The sequence below is a fragment of the Lissotriton helveticus genome, chromosome 8, assembly GCF_964261635.1.
Source record: "Lissotriton helveticus chromosome 8, aLisHel1.1, whole genome shotgun sequence".
NCBI lineage: Eukaryota > Metazoa > Chordata > Amphibia > Caudata > Salamandridae > Lissotriton > Lissotriton helveticus.
In genome coordinates, this window is record NC_136069.1 from 1,504,027,002 (window position 1) to 1,504,054,947 (window position 27,946).

Below are 27,946 nucleotides of genomic sequence, written 5' to 3' on the forward strand. Positions count from 1 at the left end.
AGGGGACTGTGAAGTGAAACAGGTTTTTCTTTCTGTCTTAATTTTAGTTCCTGATAATGGAACGAGTCTAAAGCTTAAGTTGTTCCATTGCTGGGTACATAGCATGCATATGAGTTTTTATTTGCTGTGCTGAGTAGGTAGTTTTCTTCCTTTCTCATATTTTCAGGTCACATGTTGTGCTGGTTAACTATCAATATGCTACTGTGTGCCATGCATGCCACATGCTCGCTATTATGTAGTTAAGTGCCTTGTTCAATTTAGCTGACATGGGTGATATACGCCGTGCTCGAATTTGCTGAGTTTGCTGCCATGCATGCCATGTTCTTGCTGGGTGTGTTGTTGCTTATGCCACGTGCTATTGCTTGCAGTGCTTAGTTTGCTATCTTGTACACCTTATTCTTACTGGGTGTGGTTCTGCCTATGTTGTGCTGATCTAGTGAGGCTATCATTAATCTCTAGCCTATTTTGTATTGTGCGATGTATGGTTGTCTAGCCTTATAAAGTGTGGGACTTTGCATTGGGGGTTGTGTACCCGGTCCTGGGTGCGTTTAGGGGTTGTGTACCCTGTAATTTTGTTTTACCTAGGGGTGCGTTGAGGGGTTGTGAATCCTGTACTTTTGTTTTACTTAGGGGTGCGTTTAAGGGTCATGTACCTTGTGCATTTGCTTTTACCTAGGGGTGTTGTTGAATTCAGTAAAATAAAGATGAAAACTCCTCGTTGTAATGTTCAAGTAGTATATTTATTCTTGGGATTAGATGGTCAGGTAAAGCATTCAAGTAGAAATGTAATCTGGTAAGAAACCCCACCAGGAGCAGATAACCTCCTGCTCAGCCTCCAGGTAACTGATAAATCCCTTGAACAGCAACAGGTAGAATCATGGATGACATCACAGAGACATGACATAGACGAGCAGGCACTAACACTAAGGAGGGACAAAGAGGGAGGAAGAGCAGGATGTAACACACCTCCCCCTTTGACTGAAAAGATGAATAAGATAAAACAGAAGATGGCTGAAGCAGAAAGGCAGAAGAAAGAAAGAACATAAACGCACAAGAAATAAACACCCTCTTCAACATGGTGGAAAGAAGAGGTAAGACCAAAGGGCGCAGGTACAAAGGTTGTACAAGCACCGTAAGCTAACAAAAGAATGTAAGCATAAGTAAATGTGGTAAAGTCTATAAGATGACAAATCCACAAAATGAAAACTGAACCTCTCAAAACCAAATGAGCAAAAGTACAGTATAGCTCAGTACCGTAGATGGAAAATGAAATTTAAACTCCTCAGGTTCTAATATTTTCGATTCCTCTAAAAATTAAGCACAATAAAAATGAGCCCTGAGGAGGAGCTACGTCAGCGAACGAGATAGTCGCTTAGGCTCCCGGCTCCTCCGACCTCCGTATCCCACCGCAATATCCTGTACATTATCCTGATTTTACGCCTAGCCTTTGTGTACATGAACTGTTCCGCACTCCGATGGTGAAATCCGGGAACTTTTATCGGCTGGTTTGACGAAGTTACATCGAGTTGAAGATTGTGGCGTACTCCAGTGGTGAAGCCGGGGCCTCGAGTACTTTCACAGCCGGGCTGCAGTGCAATAACATCGGCCGGGAGACCCAGGCTGGGGCCGGTTAATTGGAGTGGAGGCTTCGCTTAAGCCCGAATTTGGCGGCGATCGTTTCTATTGTTCAGCATCAATGGAGGAGTGACTCTGCTCGCTGTTGGCTGCGGGTGGGGGTCCCCGTCCCGCGGACCCGGTATTGGGCCTGCCGGGGTTCGGTGGGTCGGGGTCTCCGGCCTGCGGCCTTAACCGGGTTGACCGTGGCTGCGAATAAAGATTGGTCACCCTCCGCATCTGCACGTTCGTGACCCTGTTTGTCCCCCCTGAGGATGCCAGATTCACCCGGGGAGGTGATTGTGATTGGTGTCGGGTGTGAGATTATAGATCGAACGGTGCTTGAGCCATCGCTGAGGTCAATATTGGCAGAAATTAGGGCGTTTCATTCACATGTGGATGTCTTATTGTGCAAATTGGACACGCGCCTATCTGAGATGCTCCTGGCAGAACCGGACCCAGCCTTATTGTTGGAACAGCAATCTGCAGCCATTCAAACCGCGGCCATTTTGCCTATGTGCGAGAACCCCGTGAGGAAGCAAGTATCGCAACCATCGGATGGTGCCCTGAGGAAGGTGTCCCCGAGGTCGTCAGGGTATTGCCGAACCTTCCACCACTATCGACTTTGGAGGTATCGAAAGGCGTTCCCCTCCCGGAGACTTTTCTTCTTGACTCTCCGTTCATTCTGTGGTCGTCTTCTCCTTTTATGGTGACTTTCCAACTCCTGGGCAAGATACATTGGGACTGTCCATCTAAGAGGGAGAGGTCTTCTGCGTCTTAAGTTCTTGTGGACTCACTGCATACGAGTTGCCATAGCTTGATTCTTGATGACTTCCCTCTCCTCTATTACTCCTTTGTGTGTCTTTGGGTCTCGCTGGGGGGGGTTTGTGTGCTGATTCGGAAGGGCCAAGGTTAAGATCAACTAGGTCGGGACGGGTTAGAGTGGCTTTTACGGGTGTTCGACCTGCAACTGTTTGATCTCTAAACGGCTGGGCGGTGTATAACAGTGGCCCCTAATTTTTTCTATAAGTGTTGTCATACGTTGGTCTTTTAGTGATAGGGGGTGTCTGTTTCTGGCGGGGGGACTAAAGGGGCTGGGAGCCCAAATGGATAAGCCCTCCTCCATTCTTTTTCCTACTTTTAGGGTTTTTAGTTATCAGGGGCGACAGGCACGCTGCTAGTGGGGTTAGGCTGTAGCCATTTGCAGGGGTGCAGGGTGGGGGGTTGGGACGTTTTTTTTTTTTTTTTTTGCCTTTTTTTATTTCTATGGCCTTTTTCTTTCCTTCCCTTTCTCTTCCTTAAAGGATCAGTATAGCTTGTGAATCATTCGGGTTCTTATCGTGTACTTGTATTTAGTGCTTATGCTTTTATGATATCCTGATTTCCGGGAGGGCAGGCCCTGAGAACTGGCGCTCAACATTTAATGTATATTGTATTGTCGTTTGCATCGATCCGTATGCTTTGGCGCCAATGTTCCATTATAGCAGTTCTTACGTGCATATCCTGTCTCTTGCCCTGTCCCCCGTATTCTTCTGTTTGATTGCATGGCACCTGATCCTTTCTTAAATAATATAAAATGGAACCTTTGTCTCATCCTGGGACTCAGTTGTGCATTCTAATACAAGTTCTATCCTGTATCGCTGCCGGACCTCAGGGCTGTCCGCTGATGAGCTGTGTTGTACTGTGCTATAGGGGGTCTTAAATTTTGTTTAGCGGCCGGCCCCTGCGGTTGTAGGCCCATGCTTGTATTTTTATTGAATGCTACAATAAAGGTTTTTAAAAAAAAAAAAAAAATGAGCCCAACTCCTCACAGTAAATACGTGAACGCCTCTAAAAATAGAGCACAATAAAAGTGGTTCATGACAATAAAACTGCTCTTCACAGAAAATGCATGACTTCTCTAACAATAGAATAAAACGAAGCCCCTGCGGCTCCTCACAGTAAGTAACAGAAAATCACCAAATAAACTGAGCCATGCGGCTCCTCACAGTAAATAGATGAACTCCTCTAACCAGAGAGCACTATAAGTGGTTAATCTGAAATGACAATAAAATTGAGCCCCTACGGCTCCTAGTAGCAAGCACATGAACACCTCTAACAATAGAGCACTATAAAGTGGTTGATAACAGAAATAAATATCAAAACTTGAGCATCACTCTAGCTCATCATCACTAAGCATGAAAACAAATTGGAGCACCTCAAGATAGTTGAGCACATAAATGACTCCAATAAGTATAACGCCTACAAATCATCACCAAAATGAAAGAAAATAAGCACCTCAACGGAGGTTGAGCACAAAAGTGGCTCCAGTAAAGTAGGCAATAATAGAATCAATTATTTCAAAATACATCACTTGCAAATCCACACAGAAAAGAACTTGGAAAAGCATACATATATAACCTAGAACCAGAATTATAAGCATTGAGCATATAAATCGATATTTAGCACATCACAGTACTTAAAAGGAATGTCATGACTGACACACATACACTGTAAATTAAAACAAGAATTATAAAGTAGGCAAATCCTTCACGCAAAGTTCTTGAATAATGCACTCAAGGGTAAATTACAGCGCAAACAACACATTGCATAACTTAGGAAATATGCAAAATTGTTCACAGCATCTTAAACATCACAAATCAAAATAATAAAAGTAGTCACAGTTGTCTTCACAGTTGAAAGTTGTACGAACTAAAATCCCAATCAGTTAAACAAGTTGAAACTGCTCTGTAGGACGGATTACGTCAAAATCCACAAGGTGGCAGTATTGTCAAAAATTTAATATGGAACTGTCTCTCTTGATATTGAACTGTCTCTCGCAACCAAGTTAAGTATTCTCCGATCTGAAAGGCAAAACAAAGGTTGACAGAAGCACTTTGTATAGTCATTCCGATCTTTAGTGCGGCAAAAAAACCAACAACAAAAAAACGGCGTGTTTGGCTGCAGAGCGTGGTTGGATCCACCAGAGAGAAGGAATATGCGGCCGCCCACCAAAATATGGCGTCACACAGCACACGTTGTACCGGAAGGCTCGAGGCACGTCAGGGTAACAGGCATCCTCAAGAAGGTACAATATGCTTGTATACGATTACGTGAGGAGACAGAGTCCAACGAAGGCATCATTGCGGGGCTCGAAGCACATATACACAGTGTGTTTTCAAAGTCTCTATCAACTGTTAACTGCGCAAACGTGCCTCCAAATTGTGCTAAAAAAAAATCTAGGCACACTGGGGCCAAGTGCAGATCAAAACACACATCACCCCCGAAAACCTCACAAAGGACAACTTGTACCAGCTGAGACCATAGGTAATCATCCAATGGGTTGAGTATCATAAAAAGTCCATCTCGGTCACGCTAATAATGTTCATCAGAATTACGATTAGCCCACAATTTAGCGCATTAAAACAGCACTACTTGACGATACATGCTAGAGCTTAGGTTGAACAAACTCCTTGTTTTTAACATGAGTCAGCCCGACGCATCTGTGTACAACTTCCAAGTCATTCAGATCAAATGTCAGCATAAAGATGCAAATTCCAACATCTAACATCCAACGTGTAGGCAGTGTCCCAAAACACACATCAACACTCACTTATGTCTGGCTGTCTGATGTAGAAGACACCGGTGGGGCAAAGAAAGCATTGAGCATTAAGTTGAGATAGTATCTTCTAGTTTCTTTGGTAGTTTCTTCTTATGCACACATGGTTTCTCCCTTAAATCGTCGCCAGTGTTAAATTCAGTAAAATAAAGATGAAAACTCCTCGTTGTAATGTTCAAGTAGTATATTTATTCTTGGGATTAGATGGTCCGGTACAGCATTCAAGTAGAAATGTAATCTGGTAAGAAACCCCACCAGGAGCAGATAAACTCCTGCTCAGCCTCCAGGTAACCAATCAATCAAGACATTTGTTAAGCGCGCTACATGCCCGTGAGGGTCTCAAGGTGCTGGGGGGGGGGCAGAGGGGGGGATGGTGCTGCTACTGATCGGAGAGCCAAGTTTTGAGAAGACGTCTGAAGGCCAGGAGATCTTGGGTCTGCCGTAGGTTGGTGGGGAGGGTGTTCCAGGTCTCGGCGGCGAGGTAGGAGAAGGATCTGCCGCCGGCGGTTGTTCTCCGGTTGTGCGGCACTCTGGCGAGGGCGAGGTCGGCGGAACGGAGCTTCCGGGTAGGGGCGTAGAAGCTGAGTTGTTTGTTGAGGTACGCTGGGCCGGCGTTGTGGAGGGTCTTGTGTGCGTGGATGAGGAGTTTGAAGGTTATTCTCTTGTTGACGGGGAGCCAGTGTAGGTCTCTGAGGTGCGGTGTGATGTGGCTGCGACGGGGGATGTCGAGGATCCGTCATGCCGAGGCGTTCTGGATGTGTTGCAGCCGTCTCAGGAGCTTGTTTGATGTTCCTGCGTAGAGGGCATTTCCGTAGTCCAGCCTGTTTGTGACGAGGGCCTGGGTTACTGTTCTTCTTGTTTCAGTGGGGTTCCACTTGAAGATCCTGCGGAGCATTCGTAGGGTGTTGAAGCAGGATGAGGATATGGCGTTGACCTGTTTAGTCATGGAGAGGGTGGAGTCAAGGATGACCCCCAGGTTGCGTGCGTGGTTAGTGGGTGTCTGGGCTGTTCCCAGTGATGTCGGCCACCAGGAGTCATCCCATACTGAGGGGTTGGAGCCGAGGATGAGGACCTCCGTCTTGTCCGAGTTCAGCTTCAGTCAGCTGTTACTCATCCATCCGGCGACAGCCTTTATTCCTTCATGGAGGTTGGTTTTGGCGGTGTGAGGGTCTTTGGTAAGGGAGATGATCAGCTGGATGTCGTCGGCGTAGGAGATGATGTTGAGGTTGTGCTGACGGGCGACGGAGGTGAGGGGTGCCATGTATATTTTGAACAGCGTTGGGATGAGAGAGGAGCCCTGGGGTACGCCGTAGGTGATCTTGGTGGTGGTGGAGCTGAAGAGGGGGAGGCGGACGCTCTGTGGTCTGCCGGTGTGATCCAGTATAGCGCCTTCTATCGGATCCCGGCATTGTGTAGGCGTGTTTGTAGTGTGCGGTGGCAGACCGTGTCGAAGGCGGCTGACGGGTCCAGGCGTATGAGGGCTGCTGTTTCTCCATTGTCGAGCAGGGTCCTGATGTCGTTGGTGGCGGCGATGAGGGCGGTTTCGGTGCTGTGGTTGCTGCGGAAGCCTGATTGGGATGGGTCCAGGATATTGTTGTCCTCGAGGTAGCGGGTCAGTTGTTTGCGAATTTTGTCGGTGACCTTTGCCGGGAACGGGAGCAGAGAGATGGGACAGAAGTTCTTGAGGTCCTTGGGGTCCTCCTTGGGTTTCTTGAGTAAGGCGTTGATCTCGGCGTGCTTCCAGCTCTCGGGGAAGGTTGCTGTCTCGAGGGAGGTGTTGATGTCTTTCCGGAGATGGGGTGCGATGATTGTGCTAGCTTTGTTGAAGACGTGGTGTGGGCATGGGTCAGACGGGGATCCAGAGTGGACGGAGTTCATGGTCTTGATGGTTTCATTGTCGTTGATGTTAGACTATGCGATCAGGCGGCCGGTGGTTGTAGCGGTGGTGGTCTCGATAGTTGGCGGGGTGGTCGTGACGTTGAAGGTATCGTGAAAGTCTGCTATCTTGCAGTGGAAGTAGGTGGCCAGTGAGTCACACAGGTCCTGCGAAGGGGGGATGTCGTTGGTGTTGGAGCTGGGGTTGGAGAGTTCCTTAACTAAGCTGAAGAGCTCTTTGCTGTTGTGTGCGTTGTTATCCATGCAGTCCTTGAATGCGGTCCTCTTGGCGGTTCTTATGAGTTGATGGTGTCTGCGGGTGGCGTTCTTGAGGGTTGTGTAGTTGTCTACTGATCGTTCGCGGAGCCAGTTCTTCTCCAGTTTCCGGCATGTACGCTTTGAGGTCTTCAGTGAACCAGGTGGCTTTCTTGCTGGTGTGGTTGTTTGAGGGTGTCTTGAGCAGGGCGAGGGTGTTGGCGCAGTCGTTGATCCACTTTCGGAGGGTGGTGGTGTTGGGATCGGTGGGGTCAGCTGGTGGGCTCTGGGCGAGGGCGGTGGCTAGCTGCTCTTCGGTGACTTTTCCCCAGCAGCGACGGGGCATCTGTTGGTTGCGGCGATGTGAGGTGGGCTTCTTGAAGGTGAAGTGGACGCAGCGGTGGTCGGTCCAGTGGGGTTCGGTGGTGTGGTTGAAGGAGACGTGGGGGCTTGCGGAAAAGATGGGGGTCTAGCTTGTGGCCGGCGGCATGGGTGGGTGTTGTCACAAGCTGTCTGATTCCGTGGTTGGCGGGGTTGTCGATCAGGGTGGTGGAGTTGACGTCGTTGTTGTTCTCGAGGTGGAAGTTCAGGTCCCCGAGGAGGATGTAGTCAGTGGAGGCGAGGGCGTGGTTGCTGATGAGGTCGGTGATGGAGTCGCTGAACTGTGGTCTGGGTCCGGGGGGTCTGTAGATGAGGGTTCCTCTGAGGGTGGTGTTGGGGGTCGGTGTGAAGCTGGAAGTGCGATGCTGAGGGTGTCGTCAGTGTTGGTCGAGATGCTGAGGATGTTCTTGTGGACGATGGCAATTCCATCTCCTGTTCCGTTGATGCGGTCTCTGCGGGTGATCTTGTATCCTTCCGGGATGGCTATGGTGATGTCTATTGCTGAGGCAGGGGTCAGCCAGGTCTCAGTCAGGAAGGCGACGTCTGGGGCGGTCGAGTTGAGGAGGTCCCAGATTTCGACGGCGTGTTTGCGGGCGGAGTGGGTGTTGAGGAGGATGCACCTCGGGTGGTTGGCTTCGTTGGTTGGTGGTTGTGCTGGTCGGATACTGGTGAATCTGCAGTTCCGGCAGGTGAAGGCGCCTTGGTTGCGCTTCGGGGTGGCCTGGTAGCATGTGTGTTCTCGCTCGGGGTTAAGTGCGTGGAGGGTGCTGGCGTCGTAGTGTAGTTGGGTGTCGTGGTGTCTTCAGGGTCCAGGGGTTCTGGCGCTGGGCGCGGTCCAGGCGCGGACAGGCGCAGACGGGCTTGCCTTTGGCGCACCCGCTGCGCGCGGCCATACAGCGGCTGCCATATAAGGGGATGTGGGAGGGAGGGACAGCTGGGAGGTGGGGGCATGGGCGGCGAATGGGAGCGCGGGGGCGGGGCCGCAGGGGTGCAGCGGTGGGAAGAACGGGACAGAGAGAAGCTGAAGGGGGCGTGGCAGGGGCGCTATAAGCGACGCAGGGCAACAGAGGCAGTGAGAAATAAAATACAAATACAAATGGCACAGTTACAGAGAATAAAATGAAAATGGCGCAGTGCAGACTAGAGCGCAGAACAGGAGCAAAAGCACAGAGCAGTGATACCAGCGGAAGGGTCAATGGTCGCTGATAAATCCCTGATAAATCCCTTGAACAGCAACAGGTAGAATCATGGATAACATCACAGAGACATGACATAGACATGCAGACACTAACACTAAGGAGGGACAAAGAGGGAGGAAGAGCAGGATGTAACCGGTGCGTTGAGGGGTTATGTACCCTGTCCTGTTGCTTTACCTAGGAGTGTGTTGAGAGGTCGTGTTCCTTGTGCACCTCAGTGGAATCCTCCATTCTCACAGTCCTACATAACATTACAGTGGTGTAATGTCAAGGGATTTGGTATTTAGTTATTTCAAATTGCAATTGTTATTTGTAAATTGTGTATTTCTCTTTTGTATTGATGATGTCAAATGGTGTGTACTTCCACTGTACATTGTTTTCTTATTATTATTATTATTAATTGTTTTCCCTAAGGGAAGGAGATGTGTTATAACTTGTAATGTTAGTTTCCATCCTTTCCCTTAGCCATTTGTTCCCTGCTGCTCCACCAGTACAATGTGATGTGTGTGGAATGTTGGAATGCTTGAAGAGGTAGTGGAATGCTGGAGTGCCTCGTGAGGTTGACAGAGAGTTAAAGTGTGTTGGCTGAGCAGTAAGGATGCTGTTCCTGGTGAGGCTGAACTTCATATCTTCTACCTACCTTCCAAACCTGACCTGTAACTAAGCTTAATAAACCTCTTACATACAACTTACCTCATGGCTACCTCTGGACTTCTTTTGAATTACATCAGTTTTCTATACAAATAGATAATGCTCAAGCTTTCAAAAAGGGAGTAAATGTTTGGACATATAACGGGCATTATGTCTGTGGAGGTTGACTTTTATGCTTTTGGAATTGATAGCCATAATTTTCCCTTATCCTTAGGCTTTGATAAAGTGCAATCAGAGACCATCGTATCTGTGCTGGCTAATTTGACGAATTCCAGTATGGACACCGTCTACAGGGATATGGTGACCAAAGCACAACAGGTAAATGTATCAATGGCAGATTTTAAATACATTTTCCTCAATAAAATGTCATTCGCATCCAGAAATGAACTTTAAGAGTGAAACAGCCAATCAGAATGTTTCTTGTGCAGGCAGTAACTACAGCTTTAGACCCATTCTGAGAGCAATTCGTGAGTGCCAGGTCCTTGCCCCTCCTGTGTGCACTGTTTCGATGTTGTGTGGCACCCCCCGCCTCCACATGCCACCGGCCCCCCCCCCCCCGCGCCAGTCTGCCTTGCTGTTTATAATCGTGTGTATATATACCATATGCACAGGAATAAAACCACCACATGTGGAATTTCCAGTTTCGATTTTGCCACTAACTCCTATATGCCTGCATTCTAGGTTCAGTAAGAGTGTGAAGCTGGGACGTAAAGCAGATAGGGCCTGTTGTATGAGATTGAGAGTAACATACTATTAGCCTCATTGCCCACTTACTGTCAGGCCATAACTTGTTAATTGTCCTTCTGCATCATTATCCTCATAATTTTGGGAAAGGCAATTAACGGCGACCGACACTAACAGTGGTCAACATAGTTTAATTCCATGTCATATGCTATGAAGGAGAACACCGTTTTAATCGCTTTTCCGGCATTTCTGATTGAAATGCTTAATTTATAAACAAGTGAAACCATACATTTAAATTATTATAGCACACAGCTTTCTGACATTTAAATTATTTTAGTACACAGCCTTCTGACAAAATCCAAAACTTAAATAGTGCTTGATTAAACGTTATTGTCTGCACCTGGGGCAATAACTTCTGCTGATTATTCACTCCTGCAGTTGCATGCCTGGGCTGCCGGTGAGTGCCCAGGGGGAAGTCATTTTCTTCTGGTATTGCCTCACAGCTACAGGCACAGACATTATCAGCATCCTACTGGACCTCTCTGACAAAAATGAGGACTAAACCAGTGCACAGACGGCCTCCTTAATTGTTTGACAAACTGACATTTTGAGAGCATTGCATGTGATCGCAGAGAACCCCCACCAGTGCACCTTTGCTCACGAGGGCAGGCAGAATTAGGGATAAAAAAAAAACCTCCACAAGCAAACAGTTTGCAGCGTAACTGTTCACTGATACGTATTCACTCTTGGTGTGTCCATTTTAGCTTTAATTTACAGGGCAACTGTAGTCAAACCATAAGTTATCAATAGAAAAAGAGCTTTAAGAAGTGCTTTGGAGGGAGGGGCTTTGACGCCAAGGTTTTCGAACCCGTTTGCGCATGCAAAAAACATTAGGGGTATGTACAGTACCAAAATAGCGAGTCGCAATTTTTTTATCAGAGTCGCTATTAGGAAGGGGGCGTTCCCTTCCTAATAGCGAGCGCAACCCCATGTACAAAGGTTTTGCGGTCGCATTTGCGGGCGCAAAACTCTTGCAAATGAGGTCACAAAAGGGAAGGGGTCCCCAGAGGACCCCTTCCCCTTTGCAAAGGCAGGGGAAAACCTTTTTTAAGGGCAGGCAGTGGTACCAGGGACCACAGCCTGCCCTTAAAAAATTTAACTAAAATGTTTTGTTGTTGGTTTTATTTATTTTTTTTTTTTTTTTTTTTTAATGCATCCCTTTTTCCTTTAAGGAAAACGGGCTGAATTTGGGGAAAAAACTGCTTTATTTAAAAGCAGTCCCAGACATGGTGGTCTGCTGAGCATGGCAGGCCACCATAGCTGGGAGGGCATGCCATTCCCAATGGGGTCGCAAATTGCGAGAGGCTCATTAATATTTATGAGCCTCTCTATTTGCGACCCCATTGGGAATCGCTACCAGTGTGTTTATACACTGTTGCACATCCGAAATAGCGCCTTGCAAATTGCGAGTCACAAAAGACTCGCAATTTGCGAGGCGCTATTTTGGCCGTCATGCATCTGGCCCATAGTCCTAACTGGTTAATTGGGAAAAGTTGTCAAATGACATAAGTGTGATCTGTTTATTCTGAAAACTTACAACCAACATTTATTGGGCCTGATCGAACTTACACTTTTATGTAGGTTTACTATTTTTTTGCTATCCAAAAACTACAGATTAATGGTAAGTTTACAACTGTGGTGATTAAACACTTGGGGCAGAGAACTCCATGCATAAAAAGATAAGCAAGTCCTATCATTTTATGGGCAGATTTCTCTGCCCCGACTGCAGAGTTTCCACCGTCATAAACTTACTATTAACGCGTAGTTTGTGAATAGCAAAAACATTGTTAACTTACACAAAAGTGTAGGTTTACCTTTGTGAATCTGTCCAAATATATGTATTGATAAAAGCACATGTCAATGCCAACAGGCTGCTAATGGAGGATTGTTATTGCACCATGTTAAAGCATGTAGACCGATGTATTGTTGCACAGATTCTCACAGAATGTGTCAGTAGTCAAGTGTTTTGGTTTTAGTTACTACATTTGACAAACTCTAAAGTATATAAAATGTGCACTTAAATAATCCTTGCAACATACGCTATTAAGTGGTACTGATGTGTTCTGTTGGCTGACGGGGTCTTGAAAATTCATATAAATACATTTATGCACATACATACATGCAGGGCCTTCAGATCAGCCCTTTTCTGCCTTTAGTGTGTTAGAGTGTTGTTCACATTTGGCTTCTTCCCGTGACAGGAAGCAGTATGGTGCACTTCAGCCACGGACACTATTGCCGTCTGAGTGACACCATTGGCATGATTACATGTGCTCAGCTACCTGAAAGAGTGTGCTGCATTGCCAGGGTTAGTTAGACAGCCTTTTGGATTTCCATTTTTTTCCTTTTGTGGATAACTTTTTATTTCATTCTTTCTACTGTTTTATTTTTTCTCTTCAGAGCATCCTGCAGCTTCCGAAACAGTGCTAGCGAGGCCGCTTGCCGGTCATTTTCCCTGTAGTGAGCCACATTCTGCACAACCACTGTTCCTAAACCAGGCAGCCGACACGGAATTACATTGTCCATAGTGAATCAATGCTTTCCATTCCAAGTTGTCTGCCACGTTTAGAAGCCTTATGTCAGCCACCTTGGACCGGCACAACAGTGATACAGTATGCACAATATCATTTCAGGATTGCAGTCTGGTGCAATGCTTAAAGAGTGTCCATGTTGGAATGGGATTGTGCAAAGTGTCTCCATGTTAAATGCATCCCACCCTGGGCATCCACTTGCCTTTCTTCTTCTTCTCTTTTTTTTTTTTTTTTTTTAGGTTTAGCTTCACCGCACATTCCTATCTAATGCTTCTTTGTGACACATTATTTCCTTTGTGGCCTTGCTCACACACTTTTCGGTGCCTGTCACCATTCAGGCACCCAGTTGCAATAGGTCATAGTGGCTGTGCCAAAGTCCTTGCATCCCTTACTGGCTCCCCAGTCCAGCCAACACCACTCAGTTCCTAGGCAGGAGCTGTAATGCTCCTTTTTCCACCCAGAACCTTGCCAGTGAATTGTAGTAGGGCTGTACATCCACCGTTGCCCTCCGTCACGGGCTAAGGGAGTGGAAGGCGGTGCGGCTCAAATGTTGGAGTGCAGTGGCGTTCAGCTTTTCCCTCCTTTTGGAGGGAGATAGGGTCCCCCAGAACAGTTCCTTGAGGCTGCAGACTCTGGGAGGGGGGGGGGGATTTCTGCTTGGGGAGGGGGGCCTACTCACTATCCCTCCCTCTAACAAAATGTAAATGATTTTTGAAGTGCAGACCCCTGGGTGGCTTGACCTTTTTCTGGGGTAATCTTAAAGAATCTGGACGGAGTGTTATGTGCTTTGTTCGCCATCTGGGTCCCTCAGGCACCAGGTTTGCAACACTGATTTATCTAGACTCGCAGGGCTGAATTTTTCCCTGGTTGCCAGCAATAGCCACCAGGGGCACTTTCATCAGGCCTTCTGGGATCTAAAGAGCACGTCCTGTGGGGACCTTGATTTCCAAGCTCCTTGCGCCAGATCTATCCCCTGCCTGGACTCCTGGTGTTTTTTTTCCTGCTTCAGTAATGTTTTCCATAAGCCCTCCAAAGCTAGCAAGCAGAACGCACCCCTGCCACACTCCCCAGGTCTTGCAGCCTCCTGGCGTCTTGTAGGGGATTTCTTTATCAGAAGGCTTCTGGGAACCATCCATTCCCCCAACTGTTACTAAGGAACATCTCTGTCCAAATCCTGGTTTCAAGCTAAAGGTAAAGTCTTTGTCTATCTATACAGGGGCACCAGGTGGCTTCTGTTTCCAGCTGGGCATTTTTTGCCATCTTTGCTCCCATGTCTTAAAACGTCTGTCAGCGGATACAGATTGTCTCACTTGTCCTTTCTTTCCCAAGAACTGGATCAAGCACTGTTAAGTGCTCTATTGTGTGGATTGGCCTTTGATCCTCATTCTGGCCAGCAGAGTAATTAACTTGGCCCATTGGAGAAGGGAGGGTGGACAAAGGCCTGGAATCTGATTATAGGTGAGTCAGGGAAATAACACTTTTAAAGTGTCAGAAGGAGCACATTTATCACATAAGTGATAATGGATCCGCACTCTTTTTACACGCATACCTCACTGAAGCCTTCAGGCTTTAATGGGGCAAAACTGTATTTTGGTGCCAATGTCGCCTCTAATGTGTAATTCAGTTACGTACCACAGGCCTACACTACAAATGCCCACTTACTTTATAAGATTAGAGAAAAAATCCAGGGTGATTAAATGGACAGAACCAATTTCCTACAAATCCTGTTACTTGAGGACCTAGCTTCTTGAGGTGAGGTGATGACTGTACGTTTTAACGCAGAAGAACTACCTCTTTCTCAAAGGGCTGATTTAATAATATTTTAATGAGTGGGGCTAGCGGGAGTGCCAGTCCATTAGTTTTCTTCAACTGCAAACATCTGAAGAGTAGCCTAAATGTCCCCTTTTTATTTGCCATGGCTTAAACTCATCTGTTGATAGGGGTTTGATGGTACAGGAACCTGTGTCTGCGGTCCCTTGGACCATTATCCCTGTTTACTGTGTGTTATTTCCAGATTTTTTTGGTTTTCAGAAAAGATCCAAACGAACAGCCTGAATATCGTAGCAGGCGATTTCAATCTAGTCCTAGATCATACACTAGACAGACAGTCAAGCTCCCAGACAAGACCACCGGCCTCCCACAAAATCCTGAAAAATATCTGCAATAGATTTCAGTTACAGGACCCATGGAGACTACAGCACCCAGACACCAGAGACTATACCTTCTACTCCAACCCACACAACACATACAGCAGAATCGACTACATTCTCATCTCAAAATCACACACGCACCTGACAGAACACACAGATATAGCAGCAAGAACGGTCTCAGACCACTCTTGCATCAGTCTACACCTAACAGGCAGGCATAACGACCACACTACCCGTAAATGGCGGTTCAATAATATTACGATAGCGAAGCAAGAGGACAGAGACACGATTGAGAAAGCAATCAAAAACTATATAGCAGAAAACGACACAGCGGACACTGACCCGAAATGCCTGTGGGAGGCCTTGAAAGCAACCATCAGAGGGAGCCTGATAGAAATCAAGGCCAGGAGAGACAGAGAAGCAAAATCTCAGCTGGACAAACTAGAAAAGGACATTAAACAACTAGAAACACAACACATAGACGACACCTCAAATTCAAAACTCCTTCTAATCCTTACAGGAAAGAAATATGAATACAACAGAATCCTAAGTGAGAGGGCGGGACTGTGGATCAGGAAGTACAAACAGATCAACCTTTGCGAAGCAAACAAAGCAGGGAAAATGCTAGCATCCTACATCAAACGCAAGCAAAGACAGCACAGCATATCCAGCATCACAGACCAGCAAAACAAAACATACACAAGCCACACAGAAATCCTACAAACTTTCAGAGAGTGCTACAAAGAACTATACACAAGAGACGACAACATTGTGAAGGCAGGCACGGCAGACTACCTAAAAAGACTCAACCTACCCAAGTTACTAGGGGAGGAAGCGAAAACACTAGGCCAAGACTTCAAAGAGACCGGGATAGCAATTGCCATAATCTCACTAAAAGACAACAAAGCACCAGGACTAGACGGCTACACAGCACCCTTTTACAAAAAGTTCAAGGAACTTCTTATCCCAGGCCTGACTAAATCCTTCAATCAATGGGCAGGGGAGGGGACCATAACAGAAACAATGTCACAATCTGACAAAATTGTCATTCCAAAAACGGGTAAAGATCTGCAATGGCCCAAAAACTACCGCCCCATATCTCTAATTAACCTGTGACTGCAAAATATACGCAAAAGTACTAGCCAGTAGACTAAACAAAATACTACCCCAGCTAATCGGAAACACGCAAGTAGGGTACATGAAATCACGCATGTCGCACAACAACACCAGACTACTATGCCAAGTGATTGAACACTCCTCTAACTCACCCCACCCGGCTGTCGCAATTACGCTAGATGCCGAAAAAGGAACGAGACAGGGCTGCCCTCTATCCCCGCTACTCTTTCTACTAGCATTAGAACCTCTGATCACAGACACCCTAGCAAACAGAGACATCACAGGGATAACGATAAATAACACAACAGCCAAGATCGCTGCCTACGCAGACGATCTACTAATACTAACAAACGACCCATCTCACTCCATACCAGCACTCATGAGTCCAATAGAAACATATGCCAAGCACTCAGGCTACAAACTCAATAAGGACAAATCGGATTGTATGCCACTCAATATACACACAACCAAGGAAGTAATGGGCAACGTAGGACTAGCGTGGCAACCAAAGGCCGTCAAATACCTGGGCATCCAATTTAAAAGAAGCCTAAGAGGCATCCCAGAACTGAACGAGACACTCACGCTGAGAAAGGTAAAAGAACTACTAGACACATAGTCACCCAAGTTCATCACATGGTGGGGTCGCATAGGCACCATCAAAATGATGGTAACACCCATAATCAACTACCTGGCAGACATGCTTTCCCTGCCCCTGACAGAGGAATTCCCCAAAAAACTCGACCTAATGATCAACAAATTTATATTGAGAGGGAAAAAAAAGCTAGGATAGTCCTCCGCAAGCTGAGGCTGGGGAAAAAACTGGGCGAGCTCAACCTAGCTGATCCGAAAACGTTCCAACTAGCGTTCATCGCCAGACAAGGAATGTACTGGGTGCTGCCCAGACAAAAATACACGCCAACTTGGCTAGCCATAGAGGAAGTCATGCTGAACAATACCGACCCACTCACACTACTTACAGCGAACAAACAAGCACTCAACAACAACCTGATCCTAAAGTTCACGAAAAAGGCGCTACTGAAGATAGACCGCAACCTAGAAGTCAGCATCAAAGACTCGCAGTGGGAGACACTCTGGGGTAACCACAAGATTAAATACAGAAGGAAAACCTTAGACATGAGTACATGGAAATTGCGAGGGATTCCGTTCCCAGCACAACTAGAACAGGATGGAATGCCACACATCTTCAACAACCTGAAAAATAAACACAACCTACCAGATATAGAACTCTATAACTTCCTAGCTATAAAAACAGCCTTAACGAAATCAAAACTACATAGACAAACCCCATCCATCTTCCAGCTCATGGAAAACATAAACAAGACAGGGCACCGAGCCTCACTTCTATACAAACTACTCCGACCAGTCAAATCCAAGCTTAATGACAAAAAATCGGCCTACTGGGAAACCCAGACAAAATCCAAATTGACAGAACAGGAATTACAAACACTGTGGGCTTCCCCATCCAAGAATATGATATCCCCAGTACTTGCGGAGAGCAAATTCTGGCTACTACATCAAGCCTATTGGACACCAGCTCGCTTGGCCTCTATAAGTCTGAAAGACAATGACACCTGCTGGAACTGCGGAATAGAGAAAGGGGACCTAGAACACCTCATCTTCACCTGCCCAAAAGTCAAACATTTCTGGAAACAGGTGCTAGACTTCACAAACAATACATTGAGATGCAGCCTCAGAGAGACATTCGCCACAATAATCACAGCACATATCGCACCAGAAGTCCCCACCCAGGAAGACTGAAATCTCCTTGACTTCCTCCTCACTTCAGCAGCAAAGATAGTACTCACGAACTGGAAAGACTCCTCCAAGGCCACTTTCAAAGGGTGGCTAAACTGGGTGATCTTCCTCAGAGGTGCAGACAACACCACTCTCAAACACGCCAGGAAGACACCCCCACAGAGAGATGTGGTCCAAACTTGACAAATTCATAGACTCCTTCAAACCACCATAGTCAAAGTCCAACCCAACCTCTAATCGGAAGTACTTTTCTGTCAAAAACAACCACCACTAGATGTTTTATGTTTTATGTTTCAGAGAGCCAATGGCGAGTGTTAAAGGTTAAATGTTACGTGTAAGCCTAACAGTCTTAACGAGCAATGTCGTACCGTCGACCTCACCCCAAAAAAAACAAGCATTTACAATGCAATGGTCTCGGCAATATTATAGGTAGAGCTATTGGCATTGCTCATTATAATTTTTTCTCTATCCCTAAATAAATGGCATTGTCATTTGTATTGGCAATAGCTTATTTGCTTGCATATGCGAGACCTATTGCATTAGCAGAGAGAGAGTGAGGTAGTGAGATAGAGATAGAGAGAGAGAGTGAGGTAGTGAAATAGAGAGAGTGAGATAGTGAGAGAGAGAGTGAGGTAGATAGTGAGTGAGGTAGTGAGAGAGAGTGAGGTAGTGAAAGAGTGAGTTAGTGAGGGAGAGGGATGTTTTGAGGTAGTGGGATAGAAACAGAGTGATGTTGTTAGGTAGTGAGATTGAGGTAGTGAGAGAGTGAAAGTAAGTTAGTGGGATAGAAAGAGAGTGAGGTAGTGAGATAGAGAGTGATTGAGGTAGTGAGTTAGAGAGAGAGTGAAGTTGTGAGGTAGTGAGATATAGAGTGGGGTAGTGAGAGAGTGAGGTAGTTACGTTTTGAGAGAGAGAAGTTGTGAGATAGTGAGGTAGTGAGATTGATTGAGTGGAGTAGTGAGGTAGTGAGAGCGAGGTAGTGAGAGAGAGAGTGAGGTAGATAGAGAGTGAGGTAGTGAGAGACAGAGAGAGTGAGGTAGTCCAAGAGTGAGTTTGTGAGGGATAATGTTAGAGGTAGTGAGATAGAAATAGAGAGTGAGGTAGTGAGCTGGAGAGAGAGTGAGGTAGTGAAAGAGATATTGAAAGTGAATTAGTGAGATAGAAAGAGAGTGTGAGGTAGTGACATATAGAGAGAGTGAGGTATTGAGTTAGAGAGAGAGAGTGAAGTTGTGAGATAGAGATTGAGGTAGTGAGTGAGTGAGGTATTGAGGCTTTGATAGAGTGAGTTGTGAGTTAGTGAGATAGATTTAGTGGAGTAGTGATGTTGAGAGAGTGAGGTAGCGAGAGTGATAGAGTGAGTTAGTTAGAGAGAGTGAGTGAGGTAGGTAGTGATGGAGAGAGAGTGAGGTAGTGAAAGTGAGAGAGTGAGATAGTGAGATAGAAAGAGAGAGTGATGTAGTGATATAGAGAGTGATGTATTGAGATAGAGATAGTGAAGTTGTGAGGTAGTGAGATAGAGAGTGATGTAGTGAGAGAGTGAGGTAGGGAGAGATAGTGATGTAATGAGGTATTGAGAGAGTTAGTTAGTGAGGTAGTGAGATAGTGATGTTGTGAGATAGAGAGAGTTGAGTAGGGAGGTAGAGAGAGAGAGTGAGTTAGTGAGATAGTGAGGTAGTGAGAGAGAGAGTGAGTTAGTGAGAGAGAGTGTGTGAGGTAGTGAGAGAGCGAGTGAGGTAGGAAGAGAGAGAGTGAGCTAGTGAGAGAGAGAGTCAACCACACACATACAGACCCACCCACTCAGAGCCACACACACACAAAGTTAATCACGCACACACACATACAGAGCCACACATACAGAGCCACCCAGACACACATACCGAGCTACCCACACACATATACAGAGCCACAGACATACACATACAGAGCCACAGACATACACACATACAGCACGGAGCGGAGGTCCCTTGGATAGACTTGCAATAGGTGGTGAAGGTCTGCACTGTTGCTTCATCCATACCCTACAATAATAAAAGTGGCGAAAAATGAATCAGTTTGCAGAATGTGCGGTGCAAAATGTTGCACGATGAGCCATGCTTTATATGAGGGATTTATGGCAATTGTTTCCTAAACAGGCGGGAAAACGCTGCTGTTCGAATCTGCTCATTATTGTATTTCCTTAGTACATTATGTGGCTTACCTTTATATCATTTCTGACCGCCAGTTAATATTATAAATCTGCCCATTCATAGACCGGCATTCACTCCTGTGATGCACTGTGGAAAATGTGGGAATATTTTATTACCCAGAACCACCCGCTGCGCTTCCATTCCCTTGCCCGTCACCCCATGGAGGGCCCAAGTACCCTAAGCAAGGTAGCGCATGAATGGTAAGCTGTGGGCTGCCAGCTGCTGGTGTCCAAGCACCAACCTCCCGTACACTGGACCCCTAGAATGTGGGCTTACAGACATCCCCGCAGGGGACCCTCATAAGAGGGCGGCCTCTTTAGTGTCACAGGATGGCACACTGGGCTGCCTAGTGTCCGGAGACCCCTTCGGGGTCCCGCTCGTCACTTCTGGCCTAAGTGGGGAGAGGGGAAAATTCCTCCCCCGCCCACCTGGCGGTCTCTGTCCCTCACCCTGACGCCATTTGGACGTGTCCCGTGGGAGCCGCTGCATCCATTAGAACGATGAGTGCATTTCTGCCCCCCCCACGCCAGAGCATTCATCTGGGTGGATCATGGGCAGGGCGGTCCAGCCAGGGCTGCTGTAGGGGCAGCAGCAGCACCCCTCGAGCATGCACGGAGTCTCTCTCACCAGGCTGCCCCTGGGCCCGCAGGGGCTCCGGGTGTGCTGGCAGTTGCGGGGGAGACTACTTGTTCTGTGGCCCCCGTTTCCCTCATGGTGGTTAGTGGTGCTAGGGCGCTCCCCCTCTCCGTGTTGGTGGGAAGGGTGAGGGCGGACAGGACCACAGGGTTTGCAGCCCAAGCGGCGATGGGCCCCGTCCGCAGGGACAGTGCGCACTGGGCCTATAGAGCGCATCACCCGGCAGCAGCGCCCACTTTGCCACGACATAGGAGGCAGATAGGATCGTCCGGGCCTCCCGTAATCTCGCCCGATGTTAGCCACTGCCGCATATTACCCCGGCCCTCTAGGGGCTAAATTAATCTGTGCCTTCCCCCCCCCCCCCGCCCGATGTTAGCCACTGTCGCATAATACCCCGGCCCTCTAGGGGCTAATTTAATCTGTGCCGCTCCCCCCCCCCCCCTTGACACATCATAGAGAGGGGGTTATCTACCCAGAGTACCGTCGGTTGTGGAGGCGGGACGAGTGTGGACAGGGGGGCACCTGGGTCGCCAACTCCCCTTGCGTGCTGCTGACTCCTTGGCCCCCCTATCCCCCCTTATGGCGGCATGTTCAGGTTTCGGCAAGGGCCCCCGCGGGATGGTGTAAGAGGCAGGAGTTGCCGCATGGTGACCGGGGCAAAGCACCCTGCTGCTGTCTCAGGGCAGAAAACCCTGGAACCGACAACGTGCCGGCGAAGGCAGTGGCCAGCACTGGCAACCTGCTGGCCACTCAGCGGGCCCGCGAGCCAGCGGCCGTGCCGACGTCCGCCCCCATTGGGCCGTGCAATAATTTAAATCCCCGATAGAGATCTTTGATCAGGGTCAAGCCCGCTACCCCGTACCTGGGTGGCGGCGCCCTAGACAGGCAGGCTTGATTCCCCCTGCCCTGCTCCCCATGTTTAACATGCACGCCCCCTCACACGCAAGGCGCTGCGTCTGACCGTGGCCCTCAAGGGGGCCACCTCTATAACAGTGCCAGCTCCCCCCGCTTCTGACACGGCAGGGGAGGGGTCATCGTCTATGCCGGCTTATCCCGCCCCGGTCCCCGGCCTGCAGGGGCCACATGGTAGGCCGGCTTCTCTGGCATCTGTCCAGGCCGCGGGGGTCATCTTGGCCCGGCATCTCCCTCGCCCCCAAGGGAACACTGGAACCGGGTCCAGGCTCCCTCGCAAATTAAATCAGCCTGCGAGGTCCATTTGCAGTTGCGCCGACCACAGACTCCTCCGGCATTGCGATCGTCTCCGTCTGTTCTCACCCCCCCCTCTTCAGGAAAGGCACGCATAAGACCTTTGCCTACAGCCCCCCCTCTGATGTTCCGGGGGCAGCAAGGGCAAGACTAAGGCATCAGGAGGGGGGGTTGAGCAAGCCCCACTTTCACACCCCCTCCTTCCTGTGGGTGTTGGGGAGCTGTGGAGACTAACCAGAGCTGGGGGGCCAGTCTTTCTTGTGGGGGGCCAATTCCCGCCACATGTCCCTGTGCAGGTCCTTACCTCGGTATTCCTCTTCTTGGAACGCAGCACAGACAGGCGAGGAGGAAGGGAGGAGTCCTGCAGCTCGTCTTCGGGAAAAAAAAATGGCGGCCGCAACAGAGCAGTCTCTCCGTCCGTCTCCAGGTTAGGGTTTCTAGCTTGCAAGCCATCTCTGCAGAGTACAAACAAGTCAGGGCCAGGGGCACCACATAACGAAGGGATAGTGAATAAGATATCGGTACAAGGCGGAGTAGAGCCCGGCAGCACAGGCGAGGATGAAGGGAGTCCTGCAGCTCGTCTTCGGGACAAAAAAAATGGCGGCCGCAAGCTTCCGTCTTTTTCGGAATGGGGGCGTGGTTTTCTGTTTCTGAGTGACAGACAACGTCACTGTCTAAAGAACAGCAACACTTACGCCCCCAAATCTGAAAAGGACGGGGCTAAATCGGAGTGACGCATCTCTCCTCCAATGGCTGGCCTCCATTTAGGAAGCCAGCCAATGGAGGAGAGACAGGGCAGGGAGGCGGGTTCTACAGCCCTACTAAGAAACATTAAATCTCCGACCCCAGACTGCGCAAGCGCAGCCTTTAGGTCCTCGACCTAAAAACAAGGCTACGACTAACCATACCAATGTGAATCTTTATGTTTGTCATTATATTTAACCTGTAAATACCAATCAAAAATTATAAAAAAAAATAATAATAAAACACCACCAAATAGAAAATTTGCTTTTCCGTAGGGACTGGAAAACCCAGATTTTACTATACTTGTATTGCTTTGAGGCCCTCTGTTTTTTAAACAGTGTTAGAGTAGCTCCTATCTCTAAGCTCTGTTCCAAGTTCAATTTCCATTTTTGCTTCTTCCATGAAGCTTGAAACTTAAGGTGCTGAAGCAAGGTTAGGCAGATAGAAAAATTCGTTGTACAAACCCCAGTGACAGTCTTTTATGGAAACATTGAAATTTGCTTTATCTTGCCCCCAAGATGGAAATTGCACTTAAACAGTGCACTCTGCTCAGAACCCAAAGGTAAAGCATGACGTTCACTTCTCGCATATGCCTGTCAGGAACGCAGTCCACGCTGCTTCACATAAATATAAAATCCCATTGAGATAGCCCATAAATGGAAAAATAAACTTCATTTGCGGTGTGAACTGCACCAGCAAATGACCCAAGACATCCTGCAGGTTCTAAAGATACTTTCCTAGCTCACCTGCTTCTTCGTATAGTTGCGCAGTTTATGGTCACCAACGTCTTCACAGCTAACAGAATGCAAATAAAATCTCCATTTTGACCAGGCAAAGCAGGAGTCCAGATCAGATTGTTTTTTCTCAGTGTCTCAAGACTAAGCACAGTGTTTTTTCTCAGTGTCTCAAGACAAAGAACAGGGCAGTGTGATGCTGGCTTGCAATAACAGACCACCAATCACAGCACAACATATATAACTTTCTCTAAATAGAAAATCTTCATTCAGTCGATCTTCGCCATTTGTCTCAATAGCCAAGCAGCAGGAAAGTGTACTAAATGTACACTATTAATCCTTTATCAACTAAAATCCAATCTTACTAAGGTGCAAACATATCTCCATCTATACACATTTGACTTAGGATGACACAGAGAATAGGGAAATAAGACAGACAGCTAGTCGAAACAAGGAAAACTTACTAGAAAGAGCACATTCAATAAAAGGGTTCAAAGAAGGGAGGTCTGAACAAGAAACAAGAGAGGACTGTTTGACAAAATAAATGAAGATGGAAGGAACTAGATCGGGACACCACTGCACTGGGCTCTTATTGCCTTTAAGTCTTACTCAACACGGACAACAAAATATTGGACAAAATACTTGCTGATTAATTGATGCCTCTAGTTCCATCACTGGAGTATTCGGTTCAGAATGGGTTTGTGCCAGCTCGTAACACCTCCCTTAACCTGCGACGCTTCTTCTGCATTTCCACTTATTCCACACATCTCTGGCCTTTCTCAGGCTGTCTTGCTCATGACGTGTAAAAGGCCTTCGATTCTGTGGAATGAGATTTCCTTTTCTCCACCCTGCCTCGATACAGTATTAGGTTTATTCGTTTGGTTTGAGTGCTCTATACTGAGCTGACAGCCAGGGTCAGGACAGGTTCCTACATATCAGACCCAATCCTGGTGTGCCATGGCACCCATAATGGATGACCGCTATCCCCTCTGCTTTTTATCCCCCTAGCCATTGAACCGCTAGCAGCCATTATTCATGCAAGGGGCGCAGATCGGGTATTCTCCTGGGAAATGACACCCCCATTATATCTGTTAGACCTGGCACCATTAGCGTGGGTTTCCCCTGTATTTTTGCCTGTGCCGCCTGTGTTTTTGCTGTGTGTTGGACTCTGTTTTGCTTGTCTAGATGCTTTGGGCACTTTGCCACTGCTGTTCAGTGCCAAAGTGCCATCGAGATTGAAGACTATGTTCAAATGGCATTACTCTACCAGATCACTGCGCTCCTCGCTTCAAATGCATCTGGTAGTACCTAGAACTAAGAAGAAGAAATGGGGGGACAGAGCATTCTCAGTGGCAGCTAGTAAGCTCTGGAACTCCCTGCCCTTTGCTCTTTGATCCATCCCCCTTCTGCTCCCCTTTAGAAAGGCTCTTAAAATTTGTCTCTTTACAGTCTAGCATCTTGCGGGAACATTTGGCATGTTCTAAATTCCTGGTTATGGACGGCTGGTCTCTAGCACCTTGATGCCCTTGGGTGACTGCTGCGCTTTATAAATCATCAAATCAAAGTGCAAGTGCTCCCTTTGTCAATTGTTGATATGGATTGGTGTTTCCATGATTGGTCTATTTGGTTTATTGTTATGTCCCTAGTACAGTGCACTGTGTGTGCCCAGGGCCTGTAAACCAAATGCTGCTAGTAGACTTGCAGCACTGATTGTGCCACCTGTACAAGCAGCCTTTAAACAAGGTCTCAGGCCTGCCATTGCGGTGCTTGTGTGCAGTCAAGTACTGCCATGTCGACCTGGCAAGTGCATCCACTTGCCAGGTCCTAACCTTCCCTATTCTTACATGTAAGTCACCCCTAAGGTAAGCCCAAGGTACCCCTGTGGGCAGGATTCCGTGTATGTGAAAAGTAGGACATGCCCTGATGTGTGTGGCATGTCCTGATAGTGAAATACTGCCAATTTCTGTCCCCATAGGATAGAACGGTGAGTTTGCTTATAACATCATGTAAGCATAACTACCCCTGGGAACAAGGTAGGAAAATAACGTTTAGTAGGCCTGAACTCAGAATGTTAAAATGCATCTTTCAGTGAGGGTGATTCTTACATTCTGTGTTTGAAACCACTTTTAGAAAGTAGGTAGTTTCTTGCTTAGCCATCCAGTGTGCCTCTGCTAGGATGTGTATTGACTGTCTAACTTTTGAGTGACAGGGGCTGGGGATGTGCAGTGGCTCCAGAGAGTCTGGATGAGTCAGAGCTGGGCTGCATTTAGAGTAGGGGGGGGGAGATTTCCTTTCACCTGAATGGGCCTGGTTTGCCTTCCACAATTCTGTATCCACCTCCTGCCAGGAAGCTGCACCAGAGAGGACAGAAGTGATTTTGACTGAGCATAGGGCTACTCTGCCACCAGAGAACAAAGGATTTTGCTGTATAAATATTGGGGCCCAGACCTCAGAACTTTAGATTTCTTCTGGGAATCGAGAGGAACCTTTGCGAAGGAGGCACACTACCCCTGTGCTGTTTGCTGTCTGGGGTTGGCCTGCAGTGGCTACTTTCTGCAAAAGAAAGGGACAAGGACTTTGCTGTTTCCCCTGCTTGAGGAAGATCTCAAGGGCTTGAAACTGAGCTTGCCTCCTGTTCTGAAGTGTCAGGGACACAAAGACTTTAACATCAGCTCCCCTGAAGTTACTTGTTGGGAGTTCTGACCTGCTAAGAGATGCCTGCTGTTGTTTTGGACCTCTGGAGGTTGTTTGCCGATGGGAGCTGGAAAAGTAACACAACTTTGAGAAGTGAGACTCATCTGCACCTGTTTCCGAAACATTGCAGAAGAAATCGTCGCAGCGACTGCTCGTGGCTTGAGAAATCGCCGCACGCCACATCGAGTGCACCAAAGTCTGAGATCATCACACCGATTGCGACGCAAACCCTGCTGTGCGGCTCCAAGAACCCACGCATCGTCCCAGATCATCGCATCGCATCTAGGTGCCAAGTCTGTTGCATCGTTGGGACTAGCAGTAAGAAACCGACGCATCACCTCCCCACACAGTAAGAAACCGACGCATCACCTCCTCTCCGGTAAGGAGCCGACCCATCGCCTCCCCTTCGCAGCAGTAAGGAACCGACGCATCACCTCCCCCGGAGCAAGGAACCGACACATCACCTTCCGTGAGTGTAAGGAACCGACGCATCACCTTCCCTGCTGTATGTAAGCAGCGCTGCAGGATTTTTAATCGCTGCCTAATAACTACTGATCACTTATTTTTAAAATGTTATCTAGTTACTTGCTTTACTGTTTACACTTGCACTTTTATCCGCCTTTGCTGGTCCCCGGTCTGCTGCGGAGGGACATGACTCCTCCCCTTGGCTCCCTCATTTCCGGCTAGCACAGCTGATATTGGGTGGGATGGTCCTCTCCTAGCTACAGTCCTAACTTAAAGACCGTACGCAAAGGGTTGCTCTTCAACCCTTTCAGTCAGAACCAAAGACTCTGTGGTGTGGGGTACCGCAGCGTTCGGCCTTGATTCTGCTACTCTTCAATACCTGTCTGGCACCCCTGTTTTCACTTATTGCCAACTGGGAAGCTAAGGTAATATCATACGCGGATGACACCCAGTTGGTGTTCTCCTTCAAGGATCATTCTGCTGACTCTTTCATTAGATTTAAGGGATACTTGAAGGACATCTCCTGTTGAATGAATTAACAATAAACTGAAGCTCAATGCGGAGAAGACAGAGGTCTTATTCTTTGGTAAGGCAGCTCCTCCTTCAGCTGGACTTTGATGGCCGGCGGAAATGGACCTGCCACCTATCCCTGCAACGATGGCAAACAACGTGGTCGTAATGGGAAACTGATCTTTCATTCGCAGCTCAAGTACGTCATATAGCAGCCTCATGCTTCGGTAAGTTGAGAAGCCTGAGGAAATTTCAGCATCTAATGCCGGAGGACTGTCGTAGAGTTATAGTCTAGGCCACAGTGACATCTCGGCTGGACTATGCAAACTGTCCGTACCTGGGATTACCTGCCTATCTGATTACGAGATTGTAGATGGTACAAAATGTGGCCGCGAGATTAAATAGATGAGTACCATATCGACACCACATCTCTCCTCATATAAGACGGCTCCACTGGCTTCCGGTAGCGAAAAGGATAGGCACTGCAAGGCGGATGTCCTAGTTACCATAAGCATTTGTTATGCCTCTACCAACAAAAACGGTCATTGAGGTCAAACTCTCAGCACCTGCTCTTTGAAACACTCTGCGAAGTCACGTATAGGGGGCAGATCCTTCACAGTGGTAGCGGCCAGATTGTGGAATTCCCTGCCTACCAACATGCGCCTGATCCAATCTGAATATGAATGCATGGGGGATTTGTGTGCCCATGGTAATTCCTGATATATGGGGAGTGCAGGGCCAAGTTTAGTATGTGCAAACTCGAGGGATAAATGCTGCGCAAGTGTGTGCGCAGATTTATTGTGGTTATTTTAGAAATGCCACTTTTAGTAGTTGGCATTTCTGTGTGCTATGTGAATGTGAATTGCCTGTCTGGCTTGTGAGTTACA

General features: G+C 47.6%; 1 protein-coding gene across 2 annotated transcripts in view; it reads left to right on the forward strand.

Moving 5' to 3' along the window:
* CCDC90B (coiled-coil domain containing 90B) overlaps nt 1–27,946 on the forward strand; it is a 110,910-nt gene that overhangs the window by 26,815 nt on the left and 56,149 nt on the right. For both annotated transcript variants that reach the window (XM_078658482.1, XM_078658481.1), the window contains one exon: nt 9,785–9,888. In XM_078658482.1, coding sequence (XP_078514608.1) covers nt 9,785–9,888 — 104 coding nt within the window. The remainder of the gene's footprint in view (nt 1–9,784; nt 9,889–27,946) is intronic.